Source organism: Pipistrellus hanaki (assembly GCF_964339955.1).
Source record: "Pipistrellus hanaki genome assembly, chromosome: 7".
In the NCBI taxonomy this organism is placed as follows: Eukaryota; Metazoa; Chordata; class Mammalia; order Chiroptera; family Vespertilionidae; genus Pipistrellus; species Pipistrellus hanaki.
The window spans coordinates 55,741,848-55,764,684 of NC_140509.1; the positions used below are offsets into that span (position 1 = coordinate 55,741,848).

Here is a 22,837-nt window from a genome sequence, read left to right on the forward strand (position 1 = left end):
AGCCCAACAGAGGTAGCATTCTATGAGATACTTGTTTGTGGAACCTGGGCTGGATATTGGCTATTTGTTCAGCTTCTGTAGCAGTAGTTCAAGTTAGATTTAGGTGTTAATAGGTTTTATGTGCCGGTGCATTTTTTTAAAAATATATTTTATTGATTTTTTACAAAGAGGAAGAGAGAGGGATAGAGAGTTAGAAACATCGATGAGAGAAAATCATTGATCAGCTGCCTCCTGTACACTCCCTACTGGGGATGTGCTCGCAACCAAGGTACATGCCCTTGACCAGAATCGAACCCGGGACCTTTTGGTCCACAGGCCAACGGTCTATCCACTGAGCCAAACCGGTTTCGGCTATGCCGGTGCATTTATAAAAAGAATTTTAGACAGTTTTATTTTGGCATGTTTTGCTACTTTTTAAAAAGAGCATAAAAATGTTGCAGAATTCATTTGTTCCCTTCTCTGAATTAGAAAGGGCGTGGTGGCTGCGGTGGGCTGGAGACTGACTTGTTTGCTGAAACTTGATCTGGTCAAGCGATCTAGATCTCAGATCCATTGTTTTCATTACTTAGCCTCTGGAGCAACAAAAGTTTATTCTGTGGGCCAGGGGGAGTTCCAGATAAGATGTCCAGCCTTTCCATGATTTTGTTTTCCCACCAAACACGGAGATAAGAACAATCCAAGTCACATGGCACTTCAACCACCCCAAGGGCAACATGGTGGTTAATAGTTTCCTACAGGGAGAGTGCAGGGGTTCTGAGCTAGTCCCCCCCAAGATGTGCCTCTGTGGTAAGCAGATTGTTTTGAACTAAAGGCAATTTTAGCTTCAGGATCAAGAAAAATGTCCGCCCTTCCCTTTAATTACCTGGAAGAATCTCAATTAGAGTTCTTGAAGGTAATAAGAGATTATCAACCCTAACCGGTTTGGCTCAGTGGATAGAGTGTCCGCCTGCGGATTTAAGGGTCCCAGGTTCGATTCCAAGGGCTTGTACTTTGGTTGCGGGCACATCCCCAATAGGTGATGAGCAGGAGGCAGCTGACTGATGTTTCTAACTCTCTATCCCTCTCCCTTCCTCTCTGTACAAAATCAATAATATATATATATATATATATATATATATATATATATATATATATATTGTGTATATATATATATATATTTTTTTAATATATTTTATTGATTTTGTACAGAGAGGAAGGGAGAGAGATACAGAGTTAGAAACATCGATGAGAGAGAGTCATTGATCAGCTGTCTCTTGCACACACACTACTGGGAATATGCCCGCAACCAATGTACATGCCCCTGACTGGAATCTAACCTGGGACCCTTCAGTCCCCAAGCCGACGCTCTATCCATTGAGCCAAACCGGTTTTGGCAAAATATATTTTTTTTTAAAAGAGAGATTATCAGTGATAACCTCTTCAACTCATCTCTATGGCAGGGCAAACCATTAACTAAACATCTGCTGTTCTTACCATCCTCCATTGACCCCTTGAAGCCTCCACGGGGCATGACCTCCGCCCTGGCTCAGTACGTCTTATATACCCAGATCCCCCTTTCTATCTTTGAACCTCTCCTGCATGTGGGGGTCTCTGGCTCTCTGGGGTTCTATGTACTAAATTTGGTTATTTTCTCTTGCTAATCTGTCTCATGCCTATTTGATTGTTAGTCAGCCGGAAGAACCGTGGGGGCAGAGGAAAATTTGTTCCTCCCTCACAGGTCATGTGGCCTCGCTTATGCCACTAACCACTTAGGAGAATTTCAACGTAGGATGTTGTTTCCTATGCCCAACCTGAATCTTCTCACTTAGCAAACGTATTGAACGTTCATTCCATGAATAAGATGCTGGCTGGGCCTTTCACAGATGAACACATTCCTCGCTTTAACATGTGCTCTATCTTGGTGTCCATACAAGTCCAAATATTAAAAGGGCAATAGGATAGCCAAAGGATGTAGGGCAACTTCACAAGAAGAGTCACCCGACAGTGTTGAGACTACATGAGACACACCCTGAATTTCTGCTTAACAACTTCGTTTCCCGTGTCCAGTCCTCGCTAGAAATAAATAACATGCTTTCAACAATTATCCAAGAACTTTTCATGTAATTTTGTTGGCAGGAGCCCCACTCAACCTATAGTGTTCTTTTGGATCATCTTCATATGAAAATTCCCATGAATTGCAAATAAGTAATTATATATGGAAACTACATATGCACATATATTACAATCAATGCTAAGCTCCTTCTTTGTGCCAAAAGAGCTTTACATATACATAGTGTGGGTTGAGAAGCAAATATAAATTTATTCCTTGTTTATGCAGAAAAAAAATGCATAGAATTGTTTAAGTCGTTGGAAAATCAAGTGGGTTTTTTTTGAGCGGGGGGAGGAGGGGAAGATTTTTAGATATATGGGTAGAGTGGTAATGTTCATGATTTTAAAACCTCATGTTTCTACAGATACGTGAGGTTTGGGTTTTGTGGTCCCACCTCTTCGTTCTCTCCCCTGTTTTCACTGGGACCTTCTCTTTCCTCTGGTCTTATAGCCTACACCTTGCTCAATTTAAATGATGCTTCCAGCACTTTCTCCCAAGTGCAGGACTTTCTGGAAGGGAAACTTCGTTTTATTGGCTTGAAGTTTGGGCCCAGACTGCTCCAGCTCCATCAGGCCTTTCCCCAGCAGACTGGGGTCCTGGAACGCCAGACTCACCCACAGCGGGGCTGCTCTGATCAGCGGGACCCCTCGCCCTGTCCACAGAGAGGGTCTCCTTCTGTCTCTCTTCCCTCGTCTCCTGTTTATGGGCCAGGCCTTTAGCAGAAAGGGCTAAAAGGAAAAGTTCAGGAGTTGTTTTTTGTTCCTGGCAATCTTTCGCATATGAATGGTACAAAAGTATTTTGTACCATTTGAGGAGTTTTGCGAATCTCTGGACCTCGACTTTATGAGACCTGGTCACTCTGAGTTGGAAGCACAGATGGTAATTTATGAGAGCCACAGTGGGGAAATGAAGGAATCATGTTCTCTTTGGACCCAAACTAGGTAGGTGGCTTCTACTTCGTGTTGCAATCGCATGCCCGAAAGTGGTAGCTGCTCTTGCTGGTTTATAACTACAGCTACAAACGGCGTGGAAACACAATTTAATATTCTTGTTGAGGTGGAACAAAAAAGAGGTGATGGGTGGTGCCACCAAAGGAGTCCCTCATTTTTTTTTATAGCATTTCATTACAGAAGTTGAATCCTGGTGCCTGTTACACAGCCCTCTCTGCCTGTAAGAGTGCTCCCTGGCATGAAGGGCCGTGGCCTTCAAATGGCTGACCCAGTAGTTTGCACAGAGTAGATGTTACCTTCTGTCAACAGAGAGGTCAGCCCTAGCCAGTTAAGCTCAGTGGAGAGAGCTTTGGCCTGTTGATTCCAGTCAAGGGCATGTACCTCAGTTGCAGGCTCAATCTCCAGCCCTGAGCGGGGCATGTGCAGGAAGCAATCATTTGATGTGTCTCTCTCACATCCATGTTTTTTTTTTCTCTCTGTCTCTCCCTCTCCTCCCTTTCACTCTCTCTAAAAATCAATGGAAAAATATCCTCGGGTGAGGATTAACAACAACAAATATGTATATATATATATATATATATATATATATATATATATATATATATATATAATATCAAATGATGGAGGTAAACCTAAATACTAATACTAAAAGCACACATCCAACCACATTGACATTGCAGAGGGAAGAGAAAACCCAGTGGAATCCACATTTATTGAGATTATTTGATGGGCCAGGCACTCTGCTAGACACACCACATATTATCTCATTTAATCCTTAAGCTCTAAAAGGTAGATGCTATTTTTGACATTTTATAGATATTAAAAGATCAGACACCCACCCAGTGTGGATCAGTAGTTGAGCTTCAACATATGAATCAGGACGTCATGGTTCAATTGCTGGAGTCAGGGCACATGCCCGGGCTGCGGGCTCCATCCCCAGTAGGGGACTTGCAGGAAGCAGCAATCAATGATTCTCTCTCATCATTGATGTGTCTATATCTCTCTCCCTCTTCCTTCCTCTCTAAAATCAATAAAAAAAATTAAATATTTTTTTTTAAAAAAAGATCAGCCGAAACCGGTTTGGCTCAGTCAATAGAGCATCGGCCTGCGAACTGAAAGGTCCCAGGTTCGATTCTGGTCAAGGGCATGTATCTTGGTTGCGGGCACATCCCCAGTAGGGGGTGTGCAGGAGGCAGCTGATCGATGTTTCTCTCTCATCAATGTTTCTAACTCTCTGTCCCTCTCTCTTCCTCTCTGTAAAAAATCAATTTTTTTTTTTTTTAAAAGCAAAAAAGATCAGAGGTAAATAACTTCTAACAAGGACACTAACCTTATTGGATCAAGGCCCTAGTCTTATGAACTCATTTAACTTTATAAAGACCCCCTTTCCAAATACAGCCATACTGGGGCTTCAACGTAAGAACTTGGGGGGGAAGGGGAAGAGACACAAGTATTCAGTCCATTATAGCATCTTTGTGTGAAAAAAATCAGCAGCAATTTCTGAAAAAGTGTAAAAAAGCAGGAATGTGCTAAATACATTTTAATGCTTTCAGTCACTATTTTCATTTCTTTCCCCTGTATTCTCACTTATATCAAATGAACACACATTCCTGTTAGGTGTATGTGCTGCTTGGCCACGCTGGCTCTGCTGCCTGCGAGACAGAAGGCTCTGTAAGGCTTTAAAACGCCCACCTGTAGGCAGCCAGGAAAAGATGGCTTCCTAAGATTGGTGAGCACAGAGAACTCGGCTTAATTTTTTATTTAAATGCAATTTAGATGGTGCCTTTGGGGTGATATTTTATATTGACTTTGCAGCCAAAAATATAAGAAATGAACCTATTTTAAGAAGTGAAGCCTATTTTTAGCATTTTCATTATTCATGGAAATTAAATTCATCCTTCCATGTCCAAATATAAACACGACTTATTAAGCAGTCTGGGAATTCTGTGCCAGTGTACAGAAGTGATGCTAGGGACTCGCCACATGAACTACCTGCTGTCGAGCATCCTGCCAGCTGCTGGGAGGGCAGGAGGAATGAACCCTGGGCGCCGTCACAAAGAACTTACACTCCGCTGGGGAGATGGACCCACCTTTCAGGTCACTTTCCCTGGAGGTAAGGGGTTTGTGCAGTCATCCACTTTCTCTTACCCACGTGGCTGCTTAGAAAGGCATCCGTGGTCAAAAAACAGCTTTCAGAGAGAAGCTCTACCCTGTGGATAGCACAGTTTTGAAAAAACCAATCTGTGCCAAGCAGTTAGATATGTGCAATATCTATTTCAGATAGAAATGGAAATTTTGTGTCATTTAAAACATTCTTCAACTCACTCCATGATGCCTTTGACCCTTGGGCTAACCTCAGAGGACTCATCGTGTAAACCATAAGAGGAAGCCAGGTACAACAGAGGGTTTTTTTGTTTTGTTTTTTAATATATTTTGATTTTTTACAGAGAGGGAAAGGGATAGAGAGAAACATCGATGAAAGAGAAGCACTGATCAGCTGCTTCCTACACACCCCTCACTGGGGATGTGCCTGCAACCAAAATACAGGCCCTTGACCGGAATCTAACCTGGGACCTTTCAGTCCGCAGGCCGACGCTCTATCCACTGAGCCAAACCCGCTTCAGCACAGAGCGTTCTTATAAAAGGACAGACTCCCAGCTCATCTCTCCCCACAAAATGCTGCCCATTGTTTTCTTCTAAAACACCAATTTTCATTTTCAAAAATAGGACGTTACCCCTGGAGATGCTTTAAAAGCTGTAATTTTGCTTCTGAGGTTTTGTGGGATCATAAACACCCTGAATACACCACCATGTGGCAACTCCCAGGGAGGCTGCATCGCTGCAGGACAAGTGTGATCGGAAAAGCTTCTAGGCGCACGGTTCAAATCTTAACACTCACCCTTTCAACAAGAGTGTTTTATACTTAAAGAAGCCACACACACACAAAGTCAATTAAATTTTTATTACAACCAAGAATATAAAATAAATGCAATGTAATTTATTTTAGTTTTAACAGTCATTTCGAGGAGGAGGCCTGGACAACTCAAAAGCGGGGGACACTCGGCTCCGAAGCAGCAGCTTGTCCTGCACCCCCGGGCGGGCCTCGCTGGGTGCAGTGCCCTGAGCGGCACCTCGCAGCCGAGTGTGGAGAGCACACAGTCGTCTCCGGAACCATAAAGAGGGGTGCATGCAGGAAGTGACTGAAGTGAGATAAGGAGGAGCACACTTCACAAGTGGGAATTATGGGAAATACAAACTATGCCGTTTAAGAAAGCATGTACTACATAACATATATAAAAAGTACTTTAAATTGTTGTTAAAAAGGACATCTTCAGTCCAGATTTTGTGTAATACCTTTAGTGTCCACACAGACAAATCTTTAAAAAAAATTAAATAGTATTAATTTACTAAATATTTAGGAGATAACAGTGCATTAAGGACTTCTTTTTCATACAATACATACTTATCACGCCTTTGCAGTGACAGCATAGAAGAGTTAAGTATGGTCTTAGGTACAACACATTTTTTTTTAAAAATCCTAAAACAATGAACTTTGTTTTATATTTATGATATTCTTTAAGATTATGGGGACCTAAACTACTATGCTTTATATAAAACGTTACTTATACTTGAATCCTTCAAGCCTCCTTTACTCTAACTGCCATTTCACTGCCTTCCTCCATTTCCTGCAAAGATATCAGCATAGATAGGTTGGGGTTTGCAATTTTCATAGATTTCTTCCTTCATTATATAGTTTCCGCCACATAAATTTATTCAAAGCAGACTAAGTGGCAAGTCTTACTGTTCAACTATTTTTTCTTTCTTTAGTAGAGAAAACAGCATAGTTTTAGAGGCATATAACTAACCGCTGCCTCACCGGGAATGAGGCAGTGAACACATATGTAAATGCTGTCCCTTTCCATTCTTAAAGGTAAATTGTTTATAAGAGCAAAAGAGTAGTGCAGAAGGCCAAAATTCTAAGTACTAAAGTTTTAAACCACACAGATATAAAAATATACGTCCTTGGTTTCTGTATGTTAGTTACTGCATCATCTGCTTCCCCGCAAGGATTGCTCCAGCCTTAGTGTCCGCCCTGCCACCAGGCAGCGTTACCCTGGAGCTCAGCTGTCCTGAAATTCTGAAATCCCTTTTTCCACACACACACACCTCACCAGAAAGCTACCTCATTGATTTGTAATATGGGGAGCAGAGCACCTTCATTTCGATTCCTTCCTTCCGGTGACCTCCCCTGGTTTAGGTGTTCCCGTATGCTGAGGAATCCCCCCCTGCATTCTCAGGGACATGACAGTAATACATTTTCAAAGAGGAAGGCAGTCACTTGGGGACTACAAAGGTAAATTTAAACCTCAAAGAGCTTCATAGTTCTCCTTTGAGGGCCCACAGTTTTAGGGACCATAAATTTGTTAAAGGCTTTGCGCCCCTTTACAGGGTAATGGAGATTACAAATCAAAATGATCTTAAAAGATACGGGCATCACCAACGCTGAGGCAGGACCACAGGAGGAAAGGGCCAGGGCAATGACCAGAACGCTGGTCCTGTGTGGAATGGGGAGATCTGGCTCGATTTTGGGGAACATCGTAAGAGGAACAACTGATGAGATCCCCTTATAGCCTCTCCATCAGCTCTGCCAGAATTCACTACGTACCAGGAATGCTAGGTAGTCCTATGATCCTGTAGGTACACATCACAAGAACTGCATTTCTTTCTTTTTTTTTTTCTTTTTTTTTAAATATATTTTATTGATTTTTTACAGAGAGGAAGGGAGAGATAGAGAACTAGAAACGTCGATGAGAGAGAAACATCGACCAGCTGCCTCTTGCACACCCCCTACCGGGGATGTGCCCGCAACCAAGGTACATGCCCTTGACTGGAATCGAACCCGGGACCTTTCAATCCGCAGACCTACGCTCTACCACTGAGCCAAACTGGTTTCGGCAAGAACTGCATTTCTAAGTTGTGTATAAAGTATGAAGGGGCATGGCATTTTGGCTCATGCACATACTTGGGTATGTCTTTCATTAAATGTAAGGTCCCCTTGAGGGCAGGACAGAGCTTCTATTTTCATTCTAATTTCCTACAACTACTTAATAGTGTTCTGCCTACCAAGAGCCACCCACTTATTGAAAGGCTGCTGTAAACATTTCAAATGTACATGAATGCCTGCTGTGATACTTAACTGCTGGCTTTCTCGAAGGTAACTAGACATAGAAACCTCCCCATAACACTGTTTACTGTGGAGCAGAATCTGGAACGGTGACTCTGTCCAAGTGGTCTAGGAGTGGACAAAAGGACCTTCGCCTTCTAAGATGGTGTCACTTACAAGCCACCTCTCCCTTCCATGGAGTGGAGCATGCGCTCCTGAAGTGCTAGCAAGTCCGTCTTGTCCTTTGTATCTCCCATCCAGCTCAGCACTGGGTGCAGGTGAGGGTGAGTGAGCATCTTATGACCTGTCACTCTGGACAATGAGGCTTCAGGGCACAGGACAGAACCTTATATATGCAGCTACATTAGGCAGAGGGCTATTAATTTTTCATTTTGAAAACGAAAGGGGTAAATCACCATGGAGACAATCAGAAATTCCTTCCAATGGAGCATGCATGCAACTGTGTCAGTGTTGGTAAGCATCACTATATAGTCTTTATTACTAATAAGCATTATTATGCTGAAATCAGTAAGGTCCTTGCTGGCTACAGGATCACAGCAATAGTGCAAAATATATACTGGCTTCTGTCTAAAGTCTTATGTTACTTGTATATGGACCCAGAGTATATAACCAGGTAGATAAGTTCATAAAGAATAATTTAAAAAAATGCTTATAACTTGCATATACAACAATCAGCTATTTCTCCTAGCTAAGAAAACGTTTAAAACAAGGCTGGTGCTACGAGTAGCCTTCAGAGAACACAGACGTCCTGTCCATTACATTACAAGGAGAGCTCTACGTCTACATTTCTTTGTGACTCTGGGAGTGAGGGGTTCTTTTCACTGACTGAGAAAGAACTCGGCCTCCAATTCATAGATTATGGAAATGCAAATATGCACTTTATCTAGTTTAGTTGTATACTATCTGCCCATAGTTTTTTAGGCACAATTATTAGTTTTCCCCTAGGGGCAAAAGAAAGTATTCAGTGCAATGAAGATTCTTGATAGAATTACGTTTCAGTAACAACAGCAACATTATGCATACATAATACATACTTTAAACATGAATAAAACCTAAATTTTTAACATGCCTTAAAAATAGTCACTCTATATTCTAATGCAAATACAAATGGAGAACACTGCTCTTTATTTTAAAAGCAGAATCATCGGCAGGCTTCTGTCGAGTACCCTTGATTATGTAAGGAAGTTACTCAAGATGGGCCACATGTGAAGAAACCAACAGCTCTTTAGAGAAGCCAACTTTATGTACAATACACACTAGGAGCTTTTCCTTCAAAGGAAAGTAATACATCCTCTGATCGGCACTGCTCCTTAAAGAATCCTAGTGCAGTTCTGTTCTCCAGCTCTCTGGTGCAGGTCACCAGAAGACTGCATTTCATCAAAGCTCTCAAAACCCTTTTAACACAGACTTAGCTACAGGAAGTTAAATTTATAATTCTTCAATACTGACTACTGCTCAGGATGATTCTAGAAACTAAGTTCCATGTAAATGATTACATAAAAAATATCACACACTTCAGTTATTCATTGCATGAAGCATACTAACTTCGAAGATGTAGGCTGTTTTTGGTTGTAGGCTCCCTCTGTCCCACCACTTATCTTTTTATAAGACCTTCCCTGAAACTAGATAAATAAGAACATAATAGTAAAGTACTTTGGGACAGTAACAATTTCTGTTTAAGACTTCCATGAGCAAAACAGTTATATTTTATGAAAACAACGTAGTGCTTTAAAAGGTACGTTTTTACCTGTGTTGCTAGGTTAGTTGATGAAGTATAAAACTATGTACACCACTGGAGTCCTGATTCTAGAACATTAAAATCCTATTAAAAGAGCTTTGAAAAGATAAATCATGGTGATTGCTACAGCATGAGAAAGGTGCACCAGGAAATCCTTCAAAAAAAATGCTGAAGGTTACAGAAGGTAAGTGCTGGGATTAGATCAGATGCCCGATCAGAGAAGTCACAATGGAGCACATGCAGGGAAAGGGTGCTGGGGAAACTTCACAAAAATCTTCTTTAAGTCAATCAAGAAGAGACATCAGTCCTTGCAAGATGCTCAGAAGACAGTCTTCCTCCCACGTGGGTAAGTTTACCTGGCACCATAGTTTTTGCATTTTTTGTTCTCTTCCATGCGGACATCACATTGCTGGAGTCTGCGCTGGGCTGCGGCAGTCAGTACCGATGGGCCTGGTGAGATGGGTGGTACTGGGTGCTCTGCTGAGATGAGGAGGAGTAGCCCAGTGTGCTCTGGGACTGAGAGGCTCCCTGAACACTGCTTTGGTAATTCAGGCGCGAACTGGAGTGCTAGAAGGAAACAGGAGAAGGGAGTTACTGATGAATGAAGAGATGGTCATCACAACGGGATGGAGAAGTGAGCCACGTTCATCCTGGGTCAGATCCAGCTTAGCTTGTTAATACATTTTGCTGATTGAAAATCATAGCCTGCCACCACTATAACCACATGGTTGGCTGGAATTCTTTGGAGGTGAGCTACACTGGTGCACACACACACAAGGCAGTGGGAAACTTCCATTATCCACTGCTCTCTGTGCTGACTAACTCTGGTTAGTCATTCTTTGCATGAGATTTACAAACAAGAATAATTAATTTGGCACATTTGGCCAAAGTTATCCATAATATCTACCGATGCTTGTTAATTTTCTCATTGTAAATAACAAAGCTGTGATTAAGAAATCATTTGTAGAGGAAAGGTTTTCAGAGGCAGAGCCAGAGTGGGGGCACGAGCAGCACCTCCAGGACAAAGCAAGGCAGAGCTGGGCAGGGCACGGCAGCAATGAGTGGGCTTTATGACCTCAGGTCTACTTAGAATAAAAACATGTTCATATATGAAAATGCCCTCAGGAGGAGGCAGGCACCAGTGTATTTCAATTCAATGTTTTTATTACTTTAAATGAAACATTCACCTTCATAGGGCATATATGAAAAAATATGTGAAAGGAAAATTGGTCTATAGAATTAAAACATGGTGCCTGGTGAAACGGAAGAATAGCTGGGACCAATGTCTTTGGCTATGCTCAGAAGGCCAGTTCTTCCTCCACGAAAAGTGGGAAAGAATATACATAATAAAGCTATGATTTGTGGTTAAAATGCAAATGACTTTGAGGTGGCACTAGGGTTAAGAAAGGACAAATCAACAAGGTCCCTGCCTCAGGTGCGTAGGCTGCCAAACTGGACTTGCAACATCTGGCCCAAGACAGCAGGGCAGTAAGATAGGCTTGGTTAAACACAACTGACCGGATCCTACCTAAGTTACACAATTCCCATTAGTGTGTTAGTGTAAGAAGCCTTCCAAAATTCCACATTCTAACTATGTTTTGTTTTGAAAGTTTATTATGAAAAAATGTTCTTTCCACTCACAAGCCCTGTAATTGTCAGGCTGGCGAAGACCACTTTCACTTGAGCAGACTGGACACACACACTGGATTTTCCAAACCAGATAAAGAACAAACACAGCGATGATGGTAGAGTTGCAAAGAGATGCAAAGGGACTCCCTCTCCTCGTGCTAATCTATCCAACTAACTAGCTGAGATATCTACCCATGTTATAAATATGCTGTTTTGTTTTTAAGTAAATAGCACAAGATGGACAAGAAAAAAGATTTTGAAGAGCTCTTCAGTTTGAAAGGAATAAAAACAGTAATTAGAATCCTGACCGGGTAGCTCAGTTGGTTGGAGCATCATCTCAATACACAAAGGTTGCGGGGGTTTGATCCCCAGTCAGGGCACGCACAAGAATCAACCAATGAATATATAATGAATAAGTGGAATAACAAATCGATGTTTCTCTGTCTCTCACTCTGTTTTCCCTCTAAAATTAATAAACAAATTAAAACAATTTTTAAAGTAATCTGTCCACAATGGACTATTCGATATAATCAGATTATTATAGTTAGTCAGGTTAGCATGTGGCCCCTTTTTACCAAACCTTAATTTTTCTTTAATTTCGAGAATTTGTATTAGAACTTAGTTTTCTTTTTTAATCAAAGTACTTTTAGCAGAAAGTATTTTCTAGTCTCCAACTTATTTCTAGTGAGATTTAATGGTTATTTCTGAGAAATTTCAATTTTAATTCTCTTCTATGTTTATGTGGCTATTTACTATTTCCTTCCAATGACAGCAAATCTTTCTGGTATATAGCTATTTTGTCCAAAATATGCTACCACTCTTCTCTCTTTTCAATTGCTTATCTAGGTATCTTTTTCTGGTCCAAAGCTGAAAGGCAGCTGTCTGAGCAAAAGAAGAAATTTTCTTTGAAGAGGAAGGGGCCTGCCTCAGCTTTTCTCCTTGGGGTGTCAGGATAAACAAGTCAAGAGAGAAATATCTCACAATTACATGAAATATAAAAAAGATATTCATTTTCATATAATGCCCAAGAAATAGGATTTACAGTTTGTACAAACTTTAGAGTTAAGTGCTACTTAATTCTAAAAGCATTGATTTAATAAAATGTATCAACATTAAAAGTACAAAATCCAGGGGAGTACCTGATACTCTGAGGGCATGACAGGCCCGCCGGAGTTTGCGCCTGAAGGCCCCAGCCGTGGCTTCTTGCTGGGAGGCACCTGGTTGAGGCCCGAGTCCTGACTGTGCTGCAGCCCTGCTGCGGTGCCCCCGGCCCCAGCCCCGGCCCCTCCTGCAGTCCCATTGGTCTGGCTGCTGCTCTGCTGCTGAGGGGGCGCCTGCGGAGGTGCTGCTGTCTGTGCTGGAGGGACCGTGGGCTGCTGATGTTGGTTCTGTTGCTGTTGCTGATTCTTGGGAAGGAAAAAAGCAGGCTTGGTATGGAACTAAATTAACAGGAAATGTCTTTCAATACCTGATGTACTGAGCCAACCTGCAGGGAGACCCATGTGGGACACCAAAGTGGCTGGAATGGCTGGAAAATGGAGCAGCCAAGCACTACAGCATCCCCAAAGGTCAAAGTGCTGCGCCCGGAATGGGAATCATTCTCTGGGGTCCCTTCAATTGCATAGTAGCCCTCCAACCAGACACAGACATCCCACTGAAGACCACAGGCACACAGAAAATAGTGCTGTCCTCATTAAAACAGCTCAAATAGTCTTTTGAGAGTAATTTTCCGTACAGGGTGTGGGAAGGGCCTTATATCTCTAAGTGTATCAAGAATAGAAAGATGCTTTGAAAAGTAGCCTGCACAAGGTGATGGTAATAATGCTGAACAAACAAAAAGCAAGAATGAAGAGTCAGGGAATAAAATCCTATATAACAAAAGCCTAATATGCAAACTGACCCCTCACCTGGACACCCTCCCCCTGGTCAGCCCGGCCCCCGATCAGCCTCCCCATCCCTAATTCGTGCACTGAGCCTCTAGTAGGCTATAAAACAAATCAGAAGGCCATCTATCTATAAACTTATTACATTTCAAATTTCAAAGCATACCTACATAAATACAGATTTAATTAAACAAAAGGTGGTTAAATACATAGGGATTATCCTATATAATAAAAGATGTAATATGCAAATGGTCATTATGCCGTGAAGCATAACAACCGACTGCACAACAACCAGATCACGGATCAGCAGGAGGATGGGGCAGCGAGCTACAAGTGGGTGGTGGAGAGCTACAGGAGAGGGCAGGGCAGCAAGCTATGAAGGGGGGCAGGGAGAAGGGGGAGTCACAGGAGGGCAGGGCAGCAGGCGGAGAGCTACTGGAGGGTGGCAGAGTTACTGGGAGCTACTGGTGCATGGATTCAAGTGCAGGGCTACTACCCTGTTTCCCCGAAAATAAGACAGTGTCTTATATTAATTTTTGCTCCCAAAGATGTGCTAGGTCTTATTTTCAAGGGATGTCTTATTTTCGGGGAAACACGGTAATTACATTATACTTCCCTATGTTCTCTTTTTGCCTCCTTACTCTCTGGAAGTGAAAATGTACTATGCAGTTCATACCTTATCACCTTTCTCTTCAGGTTCATCTTCATTTAGGAATTCTCGTTTGGGGTATGGAATCTGGCAGCCAGCAAACACACTAAGAATCATTACAAAGAAAGAAATGTCATGACCGAAAATCTACAATATCACTGACCTTGTTAATTTAAAATTCCATTTTTTTCTCAATGTATTTCCTATTCTTCATCTGTGATTGGTGCTTGCTAGATGTCTCCCATCACAACTTAATTTAATCATTAAAAAACAATTTGTTGTCTTAATTTTACACGTTGCCATGCTCATTAATAAATCTTAGCTGTTGTTAGGGAGTTGACATATATGACAGAATTTCTCCACATAAACTTCATTGGCACTAATAATAACTGAATTTGTATTTGCTTCAACAAAGAAAATAACTTTTCTTCCAAGAAAAGCTGCACCTCTAACAAACCTAAGCACACTGATATACATAGGTATAAGAGAGGATGGAGACACACTGACTTTTAACTTCTCAGTTCCCCACTGGTTCCGTTTAAACTGTTCTGACTGACCTTCTATAAAAGTCCCATTTGCCCCATTTGTTTTTATCTGTAAAACTGATTAATCATCATTCCTAAAATACTTCTTTTCATTCACACCTCTCCACAGCTTTGCCTCCTTCAAAATACAAGACCTTTCTCGTAAGTACTTTTTCTCCAAAGTAGCATTAATGAAGAAAGTAAAATACTTCAAAACAAATGCTCTCTTGCTTTCCGCCACTACCTGACACCGTCACCTGGAGCAAAGGACACAGAAAAGGTAGGGTACATACTCCAGTGTTGGCAAGGGGTCCTCCTGAAAATAGGGGTCCTGCAGAGCTTGTTCTGAGGTGATTCTCTTAGTTGGATCCATAGTGAGGAGTTTCTGAAGCTAGGGTAACACAGAAGAAATTGATAAGACATGAAAAAGTTGTTTACAAGTCAGTTTTGACTTTTATATTAATGTCTAACAGGATTAATTCAAATGCTATTTTGTACAGCTCACTGCATGATTAACACACTATACACATTTATGTGGAACTGGCAAAAAATTATTAAAGCCGTTTTAGAATTTAATTCATTTTCTGCTGATAAAATTATTGGGGGGGAAATAAGGCTGAAAGTTATGAATAACATCTCAAAATAAAAATATTTAATTTGACCCAGCACCCACTGATTTCTTTTCCTTCCAAAGAGAAGGAACAGCTGGGACAATTCCATGGGAAATGGAATGAGGTGAGAGCTGCACTAGGTTCTGACTTCCCAGTCTGGGGGGAATGCACCTACCAAGAGGAACACTTTGCTGTCAGGCTTGACCTTGTGTTTTTCCATGTACTTTATGAGGCTACTGTTGGCGTATCTGTAAAGACATAACAATCAGACATCGTTGGGAACACTTACACCATCCATAGAATGGAAAGCTCAAAGACTGGATTCTCCTATAAGGTATATGTTTGTTCTGATTAAAAAGGAACACACACCAAACATTGGTAAGTATGTGAAGAAATAGGAATTGTTATACACCACATGCAAGAGTTTACATTTTTACAATCACTTTGGAAAATAATTATGCATTAACCATTAGAGTTGAAAATGTGAATATCTTTTGACCCAGCAATTCTTTCCCTAGATACATAATCTAGTCTAAGAGAGATTTTTAAAAATATATATATTTTTATTGATCTCAGAGAGGAAGGAAGAGGGAGAGAGAGATAGAAACAACCATGATGAGCCAAAACCGGTTTGGCTCAGTGGTAGAGCGTTGGTCTGCGGAATGAAAGGTCCCGGGTTCGATTCCGGTCAAGGGCATGTACGTTGGCTGCGAGCACATCCTCGGTAGGGGATGTGCAGGAGGCGGCTGGTCGATGTTTCTCTCTCATCGACGTTTCTGGCTCTCTCTCTCTCTCCCTTCCTCTCTGTAAAAAATCAATAAAAAATATATTAAAAAAAAAAAAAAAAAAGGAGCCGGGACTGGTTTGGCTCAACGGATAGAGCGTCGGCTTGGGGAGTGAAGGGTCCCGGGTTCGATTCAGGTCAAGGGCATGTACCTTGGTTGTGGGCATATCCCCGGTGGGGGGTGTGCAAGAGGCAGCAGATCGATGACTCTCTCTCATCGATGTTTCTAACTCTCTATCTCTCTCCCTTCCTCTCATAACAAAATCAATAAAATATATTTTTAAAAAAAGAAAAAAAAGAAACAACCATGATGAGAGAGAATCATGGACCGGCTGCCTCCTGCAAGTCCCTAACTAGGATAGAGCCCACAGCCCATGCATGTGCCCTTGACCGAAATTGAACCTGGGACCCTTGAATCTGTAGGCCGATGCTCTATCCACTGAGCCAAACCAGCTAGGGCTAAGAGAGATTTTTGCACATGTATAACAGGATACATAGACAAGAAAATTTCTTGGCAGCATTTTGGTAATAGAATAAACTGTAAATAACCCAAATGTATATCTGCTAAAGAATGGGTAATTGTTATATATTAACATAATAGAATGCTAACAATAGTAAAAATGAATACAGAGGTTGAATGAGAAAAAACATAGTGCAGAAAGTATGATACTATTTATATAAAAAGTTCAAAGATACATTAAATTGAACAATAATTTATTTGTAGTAAACCTACAATGAAAAATGAGGAATGATAAATACAAATTCAGAACAGGGTCTACCCTTTGGGAGGAACATGAACAGGAAGGGAGGGTGCATAGAGTACTTCTGTAATCTTAGTAATGTTCTATTTCTTTGGCTGAGGGGTGAGGTAGAAGGGTATTCATTTATTATTCTAAATAAGCTATACATATCACATACATTTGTTCCTATATATTAAATATTTCAAATTTAAATCAGTAAAAAATAGAAAATACATGTTCATGGCAGAAAATTTAGAGAATATAGTAGAGTATAAAGAAGAAAATTAAAATCACTCATAATCAAGCCGTTCAGTGATAAAGAACCACTGTCAAGATTTTGATAATTTCCTGACATTATACACACACACACACACACACACACACACACACAATTATACAAACAGTGGCGATTTTTGTTTTGTTTTTATAAAACTGGGATCATATTGCATAAATTGCCCTCATTTTTTTCACCTAATATTGTTTTATAAGTATTTTTCCTTGTCAAATGTTCTTTAAACTTATTATGTGTAGTGGGTGCATATCTCCTACTGTTACTAATGTGTTTCACACTAGTTATTATTCACCTGGTACACATTGTAGGGGATAGTACTGCAAGCAGGTGAAAATCAGAGACACCTACCGGACCCTGACTGACTGTTACAAGTGTATGATCTTGGGCAGTTAGTACTATGAAAGGCTTAAATTCCTCATTTCAAAGTAAGGATTATAATTATACCTACATTACAGAGTTGTTATAATGATCATATGAGAAAATGTAGGCAAAGGATATAGGACATGCCAGGCACATAATAAGTATTGAGTTAGCTTCTCGAATTGCTTCCACAGAACAAATTCTTGGGATTATTTGGTCAACGCATATGTACATTTCAAAGCCCTTTTTATGTGCTCTAGGACCCTGCTACACAAACCTGGCTTCCAGATCTGCAGCTTGGGCACCTGAGAGCCTGTACTAGAAATACAGATTCTGCCTGGCTGGCATGGCTCAGGGGTTGGGTGTTGAACTACGAACTAGGAGGTCATAGTTCAATTCCCATTCAGGGCATTTGCCCATTTTGCCAATCAATGATTTTCTTTCATCATTGATGTTTCAATCTCTCTCTTCCTCTCCCTGCCTCTCTGAAATCAATAGAAATATGTGTGTGTTTTTTAAATTTACAATGTCTAGGCTATAGAACACAAAGTGAAGAGTGGTTTATGAGATGAATTTGGTGATGTAGAAGCCAACCTTTTGTTAGCTACATTAAGGAATTGAAAACAATGGTGACTGAAGAGCACTAGAAGACAGACATGATCAAATCTGCTTTTGGCAATGATTGCAGTGTAGACAGTGAGCTGGAATGAAGACTGGAGGTAGAAAAACAACTTAGTAGGCCATTTCAAGATTCTGGGTGAGACAGTGGTGATCTGCATTTTAATAGTGGCAGGGTGAATGGAGAGAAATACAATGATTCAAAGGAAATTTAGAATAAAGAACTGACTAGATTTACTGTTTGGACACTGGGAAGCAAAATGGAAAAGAGTGAGATCAGGGATATCTCCATGCTTTAGCTTCAATAATTAGGTGAATTGTGTACATTGAGTAGTATCAAAGGATACATAAATAGGAAGGAAATAAAGCAGAGGAGAGGTTTAGGAGGATAAATGATGAATTCAATTTGGGACATTTAACTGAAGTTTTTGTTTTGGGACATTTAACTGAAATTGAGATTCCATAAGACAATTAGATAAATGGGTCTGAAACTTAGAAAATTATCTAAATTTCAGACCCATTACTGAGTAGGATATATTAATTAGGAATTATCAGCATAAATGACAGTAAATGTGGCCATTGGGATCATGAAGACTTCCTGGAGAGAGTGAGGAGAGAAAACCTTGAGCGATATCAAGGCTATCTGTAAGAGATGCCATTTGAATGAAAAGAGAGGAGGCTAATACTCCCCTTGACAAGAATGAAAGAGGCTCTTGAGTCTGTCAATGGCATCTAACCATAGAGTTTGTGTGTGTGTTTTTAGAGGTAGGTAGAGGCAAAGGACCTACCAAGGACTGTGTAACAGAAGGGCCAAAAAGGATTAGTGCCATTCTCTACTTGTATTTATGATGTCTGTTTTTGTTCCTATAAGCCTGAAATTTTCCCATTAAGTTGCCCAAAAGGGGGCCTCCTTCCCCTTTTCCTCTGAGCATATACACTTATAATAAAACCCTTTTATGTACCTTTCCTCTCCTCTTGTTTCTACTCAACATAAATGCCTTGCCAATTACTCAGATCCCTGCTGCCATGTGTTCTTCCTCTGTCATCTTGGCAGCTAGCCCAGCATTTCGGGCACCAGTCATTACTCAGAGAAAGATAAAAATCATAGTTGTGGCCCTGAACTGAGCCCTTTATCCTGCTAAGATGGAGGAGACATTTAAACTATCTATTGCCCCTTAAGTTCTTAGGAGTTTTAAATACTGCAGCACAAGCCTGCCATATATGTGAACATCTGTAATATCTACTTAAAATCATAAGCATACTGAATATTTTTAAAAATCTAGGTTTCTAGTTTAAATAATCTATGTCTGTTTTTTTAAAGATTAAATATTCCCAATGAAATGACTACTTATATTTAATATGGAGTTACTTACGTTGTTCTTCTAAAGTCTTTTTGAAGTGTGGGGTATTCTGGCATCTTTCTAATATCTTCCCAGTCTTTATCTTACAAAAAAAATATTGAATGTTGTTAAAGGAAATACGTTAATTTGATAAAATAATCTCATAGTTATTTTAGCTCAAAATAATCTCATAGTTATTTTAGCTCAAAATAATCTCATAGTTATTTTAGCTTAATCTCAAAGTTATTTTATAACTTTAAAAGTATGCTTTTAAAAAGAATTTTGAAATAGGACTCAAATATTCTGAAAAGAAAATAAATTACCTGCAGGAAACCCCATGACACTAAATATCCGATCGAGTTGATCATGATGAAAGGGATTACTTGTTTTTATATCTTCCTGACGACAGTGAAAAATTGGCTCTGAAGTCAACAATTCAGCAAATATGCAACCTATTGCCCATATATCTATGAAGAAAGAAAAGCAAGTTTTTGTACACATTTATTATATTTCTTTGGTTGTAATTCCTGGGTATAATCACAGCTTACACATAAAAATACTTTTCAGTACAGCAATATGCAAAATACAATAAGTGCATTAAGAAAACATATACATGATACATGAACAGATGATTACCACACAATACATTGAAAGCCAAATAAAAAAACATTTACCTATACATTTCCTAATGAAGATAAGCTTAGGAAACTCAATTTAGTAAGCAATGAATTTACTTTATATATAGGCAAAAGTCTTCCTAACCACTATTCAATTGATAATCGACTACTCAGATATGATAGACTAAAACAATATCACCATGAGGTATAGCAATTAATTACATAACTATAGAGCAGAATGTCTGAGTCCAACAGTAATACCACATAAAATTATTTGGAAAAACTCAACTTTTGGCTGAAAGACTACCAACTTCAGCTTTTCAAGAAATTGTAAGGTTCAGAAGTTGATACATACAGAAGTAGACAGACACCAGTAAAGAAAGATTTTATCTAAATACACTCAGTCAAGGGTGGGGAATGTCCAGCCCAAGGGCTCTATAAAGCCCACAAATTTTGTCTGGCATGTTCAAGGCATTAAGGGTGAGTTAATTACATGTCTAACCAAATATAGCAGGCTAATTTATAAGTGGATAACCAAATGGCCCTTGGTAGAAAACAGGTTCCCCCCCTCTGACTTAAGATGTTTCCTCATAAGATGGCAGCATAGATAAACACCTAAACTGCAGCCTCGCACAACAATTTCAAAAATACAACTAAAAGACAAAACGGACATCATCCAGAACCACAGGAAAGCTGACTGACTGGAAATTCTACAACTAGAAGAAAAGAGAAAACCACAAGGAAAATCAGAGGAGCTGTAAAACCCTGAGGTACAGAGACACGTGCACACGTGCGAGTGTGCAGAGAGGACGGAGCCAGAGAAGGTGGGGCGGCTGAATGCTTGGCCTGTGTTCTCTAGCGGGAAAGCAATAAAAGCTCAGGACTGCACTGAACCCCAGTTCCGGGCGAGACCCTGGGGACCCAGGCTCATACAGGGAGAATCTGGGCTGTAAGGCGGAAACTCAGGGGAGTGGCAAAAGGCAGAACTCCAGAGGCATGCAGGTGAATGTGTGCAGAAGACATACTGTTGACTGTGCTGCTGGATTGCCCTAGTGGCAATAAAAGCTCCAGACTGTACCGAACCCCAGTTCCGGGCGAGAACCTGGGAATCCAGATTCATTTTGGGAGAGACTAGCCTGTCTGGCAGTGGGTGAACTCGAGGTCACCTTTCTCTCAGAGAGGTACACTGAGACCCAGAAACCTCATAGGGTGAGGCTGAAGAAAGTCAAGGCTGTAGGCTCCACCCTGAAACTCCGACCCATACAAGCTGAGCACAGAGGCTTTTGCAGTTTTGCAAGTCTAGTCAAATAAGGCTGTCTCCCGGCATAAACACAATTGATCCTCACAGCCAGTTGGCCTGGAGGTCAACTCCTCCCACTAATACCAACAACAATCAAGACTTAACCTACAACATGGCTGTACACTAAGGTGACCAGACGTCCCACTTTTGGCGGGACAGTCCCGATTTTTAACAATTTGTCCCGCTTCCTGAGGCATTTTAAAAAAGTCCCGATGTTTGGAAAGAATGCATGACAAGCTAGGGAATGGCAGGAGAACGGGAAGGGAATATACAGTTTTCGGCGACCATGTGGATATTTAGCCAGGATATGAGTTTTATATTATTTTTGTTAATTTTATAATGTTAAACTTTAATAATAACAAATAATTGTTGAGAACTGATTATCGAGAACTGCTTATCAAAGTTCACATTGTTGATCAGTTGTTAGAATTCGATCACCATTGTTTGGACTTAATGAACAATGGCATTTTTTGGAATTGGCAACAACGAAAACATTTTGTAACTGTCTCTCAGACAATACACATTGTACTGCGTGATAGTAAGCTAGTTAAACAAGTGATGTCATTACAAATCAGCTATTCAGATAATTTAGGTAAGTTATTTATTTATTTATTTCATAAATACATAAATTTTCTTGAATTTAGCAGACAGTACTAGTATTATTTGTATTTTATAGTGGCGGCAAAAAGTCTAGCGCCGGCCTTAAAAGTGACACTTACGACTATACATAATTTTTATTTATTTATTATATTTGTAAATTGTACTTAGGTTGAAATTTAAAAATATATATATATTACAATACTATTTTTGTGTTCTATGAAAATTTTTGTTGCTCCATATAGACCAAATTTTTAATCAAGAACCTCCCCCCCACCTCCCCAGTCAATGGTGTCCCACTTTACCAATATTAAAATCTGATCACCTTACTGTACACCCAGTCCACAAAGAGGTGCACCAAGAGTGTCCACCTCAGGTAACTGGGGAGGCCGAGCCACTGGCCCATATAGGACACAAAGCTACCCTACCAACTCAGGGAAAGTGAAAATGCGGAGACAAAAAAACAGATCACAAATGAAAGAAATGGAGGAAAACAAACAACTAGAGATAGAGTTCAAAACTATGGTTATAAGGTTTTTCAAGAATTACCTAGAAAAGGCCAATAAATTTAACAAGACCCTGGAGGATATGAGAGAGACCCTCGAGGATATGGAAAAGGACCAACTAGAAATTAAACATACACTGAATGAAATAAAAAATATTATACAGATACCCAACAGGGGGTGGGAGTGTCCCTCAGCCCAGCCTGCACTTCTCCAATCTGGGACCCCTCAGACATCCCTCACAATCCAGGACTGCTGGTTCCTAACCACTTGTTTGCCTGCCTGCTTGTCTGATAGCCCCCTAACTGCTCCCCTGCAGGCCTGATTGATGCCTAACTGCTCCCTGCTGGCATAATCCTCAACTTCCCTCCCCTGCCTGCCCAATTGCCTCCAACTGCCTTCCCCTGTGGGGCTGAGGGGACTGGAGG

At 40.5% G+C, this 22,837-nt stretch overlaps 1 protein-coding gene across 4 annotated transcripts in view; it reads right to left on the bottom strand.

Moving 5' to 3' along the window:
* Positions 1–5,982: 5,982 nt before the first annotated feature.
* Positions 5,983–22,837, bottom strand: part of CDK19 (cyclin dependent kinase 19) — a 90,140-nt gene continuing 73,285 nt past the window's right edge. For 3 of the 4 annotated variants that reach the window (XM_084889891.1, XM_084889892.1, XM_084889893.1), the window contains 7 exons: positions 19,716–19,859; positions 19,426–19,495; positions 15,434–15,506; positions 14,941–15,038; positions 14,151–14,229; positions 12,731–12,997; positions 5,983–10,529 (listed from right to left, as the gene is read on the bottom strand). In XM_084889891.1, coding sequence (XP_084746017.1) covers positions 10,398–10,529; positions 12,731–12,997; positions 14,151–14,229; positions 14,941–15,038; positions 15,434–15,506; positions 19,426–19,495; positions 19,716–19,859 — 863 coding nt within the window. In that variant the 3' untranslated portion in view covers positions 5,983–10,397. The remainder of the gene's footprint in view (positions 10,530–12,730; positions 12,998–14,150; positions 14,230–14,940; positions 15,039–15,433; positions 15,507–19,425; positions 19,496–19,715; positions 19,860–22,837) is intronic. The other variant, XR_014795525.1, reaches the window with a different exon arrangement.